Genomic DNA, 10,627 nt, shown 5'->3' on the forward strand with positions numbered 1-10,627 from the left:
TGCCCGGCCCAGATGAATATATTTTTTATCATTATAGTGTATAAAAAAGTCAATATCCTTTTTTTCATTTAGTGGTGACACATATATTGAGATAATAAGGGAAACTACAGCCTAATAAATAAACTGCTCTTGTTCTTTCAGTGGTTTTTAGGATTAAATCTGTTCATCAATATCACCAAACTGAGTAGAAAGCATCCATCTAGAAATTCCTTAATCAATCTAAAAATTTCTTATTCTAAGTAAGCAGAAATAAAAATAATTATGAATCTATAGTTAGAATAGCCTAATCTTGAGATTTTCCCTATTATCCCCACCAGCTCAGTGCCAGCAGGTTAAAAACCAGGAGCTACATATGGATTCCTAAAAACACAAATCATCCTTATACCTTGATTCCATCATCCCTTTACCAACCAAAAGAATGAAAAAGAACAGAAATGATGCCATCAGATCTTAGATAGGAGTCTCTATCCTTATCAACAAAACTACATATATATGTCTATAAATAGACATATATAAATATACACACACACACACATATATGAGATTGCAAATAGCAGAGACTTAGATTCAGATAATTCCTGCCAATGTCTCATCAGCAGCTCCTTAAATACAGGATCCCTACACTAGAGCCACTAGCCCTACTGATGACCACGTCAGTTAAAAACATAAGTCTACAGAAGTCTAGGAGAGATCCTGCAGGGTTTCAGAAGACAGAAACAAGAGCACTTTTCCAATACCACCACTGCTTTGACAAAGCAAAAGTCAAGAGAAACTCCCTTTCCTACCTCAACAGCTCTATTTGGCACCAAATTTCTGGAGCAAGAGCACACTTACGCGCTGGGACCCGAAGGCTGCCATCTGCTTTACTCTGTACAAATGGGCCATCTCCTGGCAAGACTGTAATGATGCCTCATGTGATGAATAAAACTTAGGCATTGCTCCCAGGCTAAAGTACCAAAAGAGACGAGATGGAGGGGCTCAGACAGAGCTTTACATAAGGTAAAACAGTGGGGCTTCTGTCTCTCAGGTATATAATTTCATACCGATTCTAGGCAAGATATTTCCTCTTATTCCCTAGGATGAGGTTAAAGACATACTAAGGGGCTAGGCACAGTGGCTTACGCCTGTAATCCCAGCACTTTGGGAGGCCGAGGTGGGCGGATTACCTGAGGTCAGAAGTTCAGAAACCCCATCTCTACCAAAAATACAAAAATTAGCCGGGCATGGTGGTGGGTGCCTGTAATCCCAGCTACTTGAGAGGTTGAGGCAGGAGAATAGTTTGAACCGGGAGGCTGGTCTCATGAGGCTGCAGTGAGCCAAGACTGTGCCATTGCACTCCAGCCTGGGCAACAAGAGCGAAACTCCGTCTCAAAAAAAAACAATAAAACAGACATACCAGGGAACTATCCACAGGAGAGAAGAGTTTGTACACACAGCAGGGATTTACACACTGTTCTAAGTCATAAGCTCATTTTCCTTTGCCAGCAAAGGTCCTAGGACTATCAACTTGGAACAGAAGTCTTGTTGAATATGTGCTAACAGTTCATTGGAGCACTTCTTTTAGAAAGCACTCCACTATTCCTAGTTTGCATCTGTTCTTCCTGTGGATATATAAGGGCTAGATCACCTTTGCTGGGAGAGAACACAAGTTCCCCCAAGGTCTCATGGAGACTAATAGAGAACAAACTCAGATTTACCTATGCAACACTCTAATGTCCGATAACCTCTGCTCCCACTGAACTGAATAGCATTGCACAGAAATGCCAGTTGAAATACAATACTAGTTAGGCAGTTATTACAGTCAGTATGCAGGGGACCAAAATAAGATACTTCTAGAGCCAGAAAGTATGATTATAAACAGAATAGAAATTTAGGACACAAATATATAAAACACATTAACAAAAAAGAGAGTGGTATTCATTTTGTAGTCACCAAATATTTACTAAATTATCTACTGCATTCTAGGTACCATACTAGATGATTAAAAATACAAACAGATGCAGTCTAAGCCCTCAGGGAACAGACAATCCAGTAAGGAAGAACAACAATGAACAAGTAAATGACAACCATGATTATGAAAGAAAAACTAGAATGCTTTGAGAGTGTGTATCTAGGGAACATAATCTAGTTTTTGTTTCTGGTTTTGGTGGGGGTAGGAGAGCAAAGTATGCTATAAGGCTAAATAAAGGAAAGCTAAGAAAGTAAAAATAAAATATGTTACATGCATATTCTTGTGAGAAAATAAATCTATAAAAATAAAAAAGCAAAAATGTCTATGTCTCCATCACCAGCCAGACATAATTTTTAAATCTGGCTGACCCTCTTGTAAAGTATATCCCTACTGTGAAAAGATACACCAGATCCCAGAAAACTGATTATAATTGGCACTCCACATAATAAACCTTCCTACCTAAAAAGGATGTACTAATTATCTAAGACCAGTAAACAATTCACTCTGTAGCTGCAGTTCATATTATATAAATGAATGAATGGACATTCTGATCTGTAAATCAAGATTTTGTGAGACTGGCCAGTGAGCTAGTCTTTGGGGGACTGAGCAAGTCTAGGTGATAAGAATGGGTGCTAAAACTGACCTTCTGGAAAAATAAGGTTGATGATTTATCTTGGACTGTGTTCCATCAACGATCAGTCAGCCAGCCCATCTCTATTACATTTCTCTGCTCTCTATAATTTCAATAAATACGATATCAAGAAGTGCTAGGGAATGGTTTAAAAATTTGCTAAGAAACTAATCTGGGCTAGGCGCAGTGGCTCATGTCTGTAATCCCAGCACTTTGGAAGGCTGAGGTGGGTGGATCATGAGGTCAGATCAACACCATCCTGGCTAACACGGTGAAACCCTGTCTCCATTAAAAATACAAAAAATTAGCCAAGCGTGGTAGCACGCGCCTGTAATCTCAGCTACTCGGGAGGCTGAGGCAGGAGAACTGCTTGAACCCAGGAGGCAGAGGTTGCAGTGAGCTGAGATCGTGCCACTGCACTCCAGCCTGGGCAACAGAGCGAGACTGTCTCAAAAAAAAAAAAAAAAAAAAAAGAATCTGAGCACAGTGTAAACTCATAATTAATTGTTAAAGGGATGAAGGAACAATAAACTTAAAAGAGATGTATTGTTCCCTCTAAATCAAGTGCTGAGTTTCAAAGGAAGCAGAGACTAGGACCAGTGAAACAGCCAAGTTTTTCAAAGAAGCCCATGTATGTGTGTAAAAACATATATACATACCTGCACTCAAAGCAATACCAGTGCCACGGTGGCAGATGGACATCGCCATGGGAAGAGACCAACTGTAAAGAAACACACAAAGACAATTTTAAAAAGGAAAAGATAGCACCATAGTAGAGAGTCTATCTTTGCAAAAATATAAACTAATTCTGAAACAGGCACTTTTTTTTTTTTTTCCTGGATACAGATTCTCACTCTGTTGCCCAGGCTGGCAGCGAGCGGCACGATCTCAGCTCACTGCAACCTCCGCCTCCCAGGTTCAAGCAATTCTCCTGAATAGGTAATATTTTCTTTAAAAAAAAAAACAAAAAAAACCAGCTTTTGCGTTCCTGTCTTTTCATTTTTTTTTACCCTGGGAACAGAGTCTTGCTCTGTCGCCCAGGCTGGAGTGCTGTGCCACGATCTCAGCTCACTGCAACCTCTGCCTCCCAGGTTCAAGAGATTCTCCTGCCTCAGTCTCCTGAGTAGCTGGGATTACAGGCACCTGCCACCAGGTCCGCCTAATTTTTGTATTTTTAGTAAAGAGGTTTCACCATCTTAGCCAGGCTGGTCTTGAACTCCTGACCTTGTGATCTGCCTGCCTCAGCCTCCCAAAGTACTGGAATTACAGGTATGAGCCACCGTGCCCAGCCATGTTTCTACTTTTTACTTTAAAAATACAAATCTGGGCCAGGTGCGGTGGCTCACGCCTATAATCCCAGCACTTTGGGAGGCTGAGGCGAGTGGCTCACCTGAGGTCAGGAGTTCGCAATTAGCGTGATGAACATGAAGAAACCCCATCTCTACTGAAAATACAAAATTAGCTGGGTGTGGTGATGCATGCCTGTAATCTCAGCTACTCGGGAGGCTGAGGCAGGAAAATCGCTTGAACCCAGGAGAAAAAACAAAAAACAAAACACTGTATCAGGATTAGGTTAAAAAAAAATAAAGAAAGAAGAAAACAGATTTACGGAGAAGGATCCCTACCTTTACCAGACTGCATCACTGATAGGGCTAAGGAAAAAAACATGATTATAACTCAAAACTCCTTTCCCAAGGAGAAACATGAGTCAAAGACACTCATTAAAGTTGGAGGTAGTGTAGTGGCTCACACCTATAATCCTAGTACTTTGGGAGGCCTAGGCGGCGGGGGGTGTTGAGTTCAGGAGTTCAAGACCAACCCAGGCAACATAACGAGACCCTCCATCTTCACCAAAAAAAAAAAAAAAAAAATCTGGGTGTGATGGCAGAGGCCTGTGGTCCCAGCTACTTGGGAGACTGAAGTGAGAGGGTCACTTGAGGCCAGGAGCTCCAGGTTGCAGTGAGCTATGACTGTGCCACTGTACTCCAGCCCGGGGTGGGGAGAGAGAGACAGAGATCTTGCCTGCAAATAAATAAATACAGTTGGTACAATTAGAAAGTAATCACTATAGGCCGGGCGCGGTGGCTCACACCTGCAATCCCAGCACTTTGAGAGGCGAGGTGGGCAGATCGTGAGGTCAGGTGTTCAAAACCAGCCTGGCCAACACGGTGAAACCCTATCTCTACTAAAAATACAAAAATTAGCCAGGCGTGGTGGTGCATGCCTATAATCCCAGCTACTCAGGAGGCTGAGGCAGAGAATTGCTTGAATCCAGGAGGCGGAGTTTGGCATAATCATGCCACTGCACTCCAGTCTGGGCGACAGAGCACGACTCCATCTCAAAAAAAAAAAAAAAAGAAAGTAATCACTGTAATACCAACTGGGTCCCTCTGTTTCTCCAGGTATAACACTGATGGAAGAAAACCTGAGTTTCATAGTTTCATATAATATATGGTCATCCTTGAATCCTCCCTTATTATATGCCCCAAAATATCCAAACTGAACATACCACTTATTTCCTAATAAATTACCTATCCCAAATGTTTATATCCAATCTTCTAGATTTAGTATATAGTTCTTAATCCACAGTAGTTCTGAAATACTTTTTGTCATCAAACCTCTTTTTAAATTATGAATCATCAACTTTCCACTGAAGGACAACCAACATTGTTATTCTAGACCTAGTTCTCATGCTCAAGAGAGAACTGGTGGGTAAAATGGAAATAACAAGAATCTCTGAAGAAAGCTAACACTCACTTTGGAATGTTAGCTTAGACAAAGAATACTTAGCGTAATCAAACCATATCTTCAACACTTTAAAGAGAAATAAGGAGGTTAAAAAGATCTCAAAAGAAAATTCTGCCTACATAATGAAAATGGTCACAGTAAGAAAGGAGTATTTCCAAATAAATTAAAAATATTAATACTAGCTAGATACCACTCTGATCAACTCAGATTTAACAACAGAAATATAAAAGGTGGAAGAACAGCCACATAACCAAGGACAGAGAACGATGACATAATTTGGTAAGAAGAATCAGGAGACCGAAACCCAGAATGAGCTGAGGCTTGCAAAAATTTCAAGGACAACAAAAAAAAGCTTTTAAAATTGTATTCTGACACAGAGAGCCTCCTAACTGGGATGAACAATTTTATGCTAATTGATGACAGAGTGTGAACAGATTGCACAACTATTTTATTTGTCAAAGAGAATGATTATCAGCATGAAAAAGACAGAACAAATATTGATTTGAAAGACTTGAAACCCTAAAGAGGTGAGGAAATTGGAAGATTCCAACAAACTTGGGGCTCTGGGACCAGATGAATCAAATCCCTTGACTGAAAGAGCTAATAGAAGAAACATATGCACTGTTCTGGAAATGTTTCAGAAATACTGATACAGAAAATGGGAGTCATATAATATGAAACTGCTGAATTCAAATGTTACCCTAATTTTCAAAAACGGTTAAAATCATAGCCCGGCTAGCCCAGTAATGACAAGCTAAAATATTTTGTTTTCTAAAAATAACCACAACATTATTTCCAGTCCTCCATGATCTTCCAGAATCTTGTCATTTCTCATCAAGCAAGTATTTAGCCTTACCCTTGAACCTGGGCAGGACTTGATGACCGACTGCCTCAAAAGTAGAATGCGGCAGAAGTGATGCTGCATGACTTACAAATTCTCCTTCCTTCCTCATGCTATGTGGAAACCCAAAGTAGCCTACACAGATATGTGAAAAGACCTATGTGGAGAGAAAATAAGCGCCCCATCCAACAGCCAGAATCAACCCAAGACATTTGAGTGACTGGATCTTCAGATTAATTCAGGCTCTAGCCTTTGTGTTTTCCAGCTGAGGCCTCAGGCATCATGGAGCAAAGACAAGTCTTCTTCACTAGTCCCTGTTTGAACATTAGGTAAGAGTCAAGTATAGAAAATCAAGATGTGGCCAGGCACAGTGGCTCATGCCTGTAATCCTAGCACTTTGGGGGGCTGAGGTGGGCAGAATGCCTGAGCTCAGGAGTTTGAGACCTGGGCAAGACGGCAAAAAAAAGTCAAAAAAACCATTTCTACAAAAAATACAAACATTAGCCGGGCGTGGTGGCATGTGTCTATAGTCTCAGCCACTTGGGGGGCTGAGGAGGGAGGACTGCCTGAGCCTGGGAGGTCGAGGCTGCAGTGAGCCGTGATTACGCCACTGCACTCCAGCCTGAGTTAACAGAGGGAGACTCTGCCTCAAAAGCAAAAAAACAATAAAAAATACCTCCAGAAAGTAAAAACATTTCTCCAACAGCCAAGACTGCCAATGGCCAATAAGTACATGAAAAGATGTTTAACATCACTAACTGTTTACTTCTAGGCCTCTTTCAAAAAATCCAAAAAATGGGTAATAGAAAATATGACTTCAGTTATCTCAGATATCTTTCCCTGACATGCCAATCTGGATATAGCCCTGTGCTCCCTGCTGCTATTTTTCCCCCAAGTATGTCTGGAGTTACATAACCAGAAAAGCAAATAAGGTAGTGAAAGACTCACCTCACCAACCTACAACCATTCTTTATATGACCTACGAAAAAAGGCCAGGGCTTTAAATACAGATTCAGAATAATTTGGGATGCTCTTTTGTCTTTTTCACTATAATTATTCCCCAAAACTTTTTTATTTTTTTTTGAAACAGAGCCTTGCTCTGTCGCCAGACTAGAGTGTAGTGGCGCGATCTCGGCTCACTGCAAACTCCACCTCCCGGGTTCAAGCGATTCTCCTGCCTCAGCCTCCCGAGTAGCTGGGAATACAAGCATGAGCCACCACCGCCAGCTAATTTTTGTATTTTTAGTAGAGACAGGGTTTCACCTAAGATCAGGATGGCCTTGATCTCTTGACCTTGTGATCCGCCCACCTTGGCCTCTCAAAGTGCTGGGATTACAGGCATTGAGCCACTGCATCAGGCCTTCCTAAAACTTTTATCTCTTAAAAAAGAAAGTTTCACGATTGAGCAGCAAGAAATGAGATCACTTATTAGCCTCCTTCTGTTTTAGTGGCAAGTCCAGTTTCTACAAACAGGATTATTCCTGGAATCTGGCTTGGAAAAAAACTGAAGGATTATGGTATTTGTGGAGGTGGTTAAAAAATGGGCAGACTCACTGGCAGGAACCCAAGAGAGTAGCACAGCTCAAGATGCTTTGCTGGGTTAGCCTAAAAAAACAAAAAGCAGATTTACAGGGACTTATCTTCAAAGACATCAGCAAAAACCACTGTCAATGCCACTTTTGAAGATGAGATAAACAGAGATGTATGTATATATATATGTATGATGTATGTATCTACTTATATATACACACATGTGGTATGTGTGTGACAGAGACTGCATACACATATATGCTATCTCTATCCACAGAGAGGGCCTAGAAGCAATGACATCCTAGTAGCAATGAGCACATCTAGCACCCAGACACTGATTTCCCAGGAGTCATCTTGAAGAACTCCTATTGGCCAGGTCTGGGACAATTTGAACACCAAAATAAATAATAACAAAGTATAATCCTTTGGGGAAATTAATGCTTGATCCATGTTATCCTTGAGTCCATACTGATAAAGAAAGCAAGCTTTACCCTATCGCAACAAATAAATCTAGAAAATATTATTATAATATATAAAATTAGTAACATTACATTTGGCAACTATCACAGTAATAAATGATTTAGGCAAGTACCTCCAACAGATACTGGTGAGTAAGTATCTCATAAGAAAGAATATTTAGGTTTCAAAGTATCTCCTGCCAAAATATGTATTAATAAATAAAACATCCTTATTCAGTAACTTTACAGGAGAAATCTAGCAGACACATCTTAAACAGTGACAAAAGTTAACATCACCAGTAGTGGGTTAAATCAGCAGCAGCACATGCCTCCTGATACAGTGTACTGACAGAAGTATAGTATTACTGCAGGCGTATTCTTGCCAAAAATATATAAATCATGAAACACCAAACAAACCCAAATTAAGGAACATTCTAAAAATGTCCAGGTCATAACAAATAAGGAAAGACTAAAAATCTCTCCCATACTGTAGAAAAAAGAAACATGACAACTAAATGTAATATATAATTCTAGGTTCAATCTTAGGCCTATAAAGGACATTAATGGGAGAAGTGGCAAAATCTGAATGGAACTAAGGTTTAGACAGTAACACTGTGATGGCTGTACTTTGGAGACTGTCTTGCAATTGAGGAAATGCATACCCAAGTATTAAGAAGTTGTAATAGGCAGAATAATGGCCTCCTTAAAGATATCCATGCTCTAATCTCTAGAACCTATGAATATGTTACCTTTTATGGCAAAGGGGAATTAAGGTTGCAGATGAAATTAAGGTGCTAATAAGACAACCTTAAGATAAACAGACTAGGCTGTGTGTGGTGGCTCACACTTGTAATCCCAGAACTTTGGGAGGCCAAAGTGGGAGGACAGCTTGAGCCCAGGAGTTCAAAGCCAGCCTGAGCAACATGGCCAAACTCCATTTCCAGAAAATATTTTAAAATTAGTCAGGCATGGTGGTGCATCCCTATAATCCCAGGTACTTGGGAGGCTGAGCTGGGAGGATCACTTTAGCCTGGGAGGTCAAGGCTGCAGTGAGCCATGATCATGCTCCACAAGTTTTATTAAAAACTTGTAGAAAACTTGTGCATTTCAGCCTGGGCAACACAGTGAGACCCTGTCTCAAAAACAAAACAACATAGACTATCCTAGATTATTAGGACAGGCCCAGTGTAATCATAAACGTCTTTAACAGCAGAGGAGAGAAAAGAGAAAAAAGAAAAGCAGAAGAGGCTCACAGAAGAAAGGCGTCAAAGAAGAAATGAGATGACGGAAGCAGGGTCAACCTGATGTGACTGAGGAACTCAATGCAGCATTGCTGGTTCTGAAGACAGAGGAAGGAGGGCAGAAACCAAGGAATTCAGAAAGCCTCTAGAAGCTAGCAAAGGCAAGGCCGTGGATTCTTCCCTAGGGACTCCAGAAGGAAACAGAACCCTGCCAACACCTTGATTTTAGCCCAGGGAGATCTTGTCAGACAAATTTGTGTTGTTTTAAGTCAGTAAATTTGCAGTAATTTGTTATGGCAGCAAATAGAAAATCAGTATAGATTGTGGTGACTAGAAGAGGAATGCAGCTGTAATGAATACCCAAAAATGTGGAAGTGCCTTTGAAATTGGGCAGTGGGAAGGGACTAAAAGAATTTTTAGGACCATGATTTTTAAAAAGCCCAGACTGCCCTGAAGAGATTTTAGCAGAAATATGGATTTTACCAGTTGTGCTGGTGAGGATGTGGAGAAACTGGAACCCTTATACACTGCTAGTGCAGCCACTTTGGAAAACAGTCTGGCATTTACTCAAAATGTTAAACATAGGCTGGACGCCATGGCTCACGCCTGTAATCCCAGCACTTTGGGAGGCTGAGGCAGGTGAATCACAAGGTCAAGAGATCGAGACCATTCTGACCAACATGGTGAAACCCTGTCTCTACTAAAAATACAAAAATTAGTTGGGTGTGGTGGCGCATGCCTGTAGTCCCAGCTACTCAAGGGCTGAGGCAGGAAAATCACTTGAACCTGGGAGGTGAAGGTTGCAATGAGTTGAGATTGCGCCACTGCACTCCAGCCTGGTGACAGAGCAAGACTCTGTCTTAAAAAAAAAAAAAAAAAAAAAAAGTTAAACATAGAGTTACCATATGATGCAATAATTCTACTCCTAAAAAAAAATGTTAAACATAGAGTTACCATATGATGCAATAATTCTACTCTTAGGTATATACTCAAGAGAAATGAAACATATGTGCACACAAAAACTTGTACACAAATAAATGGTCATAGCAGCATTATTTGTAATAGCCAAAAAGTGGAAACAGCTCAAATGTCATTCAGTTTATAAATGGGTAAATAAAACATTGTATGTACATACAATGAAATATTATTCGGCCATAAAAAGGAAGAAAGTACTGATATATGCTAAAATATGGATGAACTCTGAAAACATTATGCTAAGTAAAAAAA

General features: G+C 40.4%; 1 protein-coding gene across 5 annotated transcripts in view; it reads right to left on the bottom strand.

Moving 5' to 3' along the window:
• SDHC (succinate dehydrogenase complex, subunit C, integral membrane protein, 15kDa) overlaps nt 1-10,627 on the bottom strand; it is a 52,099-nt gene that overhangs the window by 22,954 nt on the left and 18,518 nt on the right. For all 5 annotated transcript variants that reach the window (XM_011976003.1, XM_011976011.1, XM_011975997.1 and 2 more), the window contains one exon: nt 3,242-3,303. In XM_011976003.1, coding sequence (XP_011831393.1) covers nt 3,242-3,303 — 62 coding nt within the window. The remainder of the gene's footprint in view (nt 1-3,241; nt 3,304-10,627) is intronic.

The sequence above is a fragment of the Mandrillus leucophaeus genome, unplaced genomic scaffold (assembly GCF_000951045.1).
Source record: "Mandrillus leucophaeus isolate KB7577 unplaced genomic scaffold, Mleu.le_1.0 Scaffold1014, whole genome shotgun sequence".
NCBI lineage: Eukaryota > Metazoa > Chordata > Mammalia > Primates > Cercopithecidae > Mandrillus > Mandrillus leucophaeus.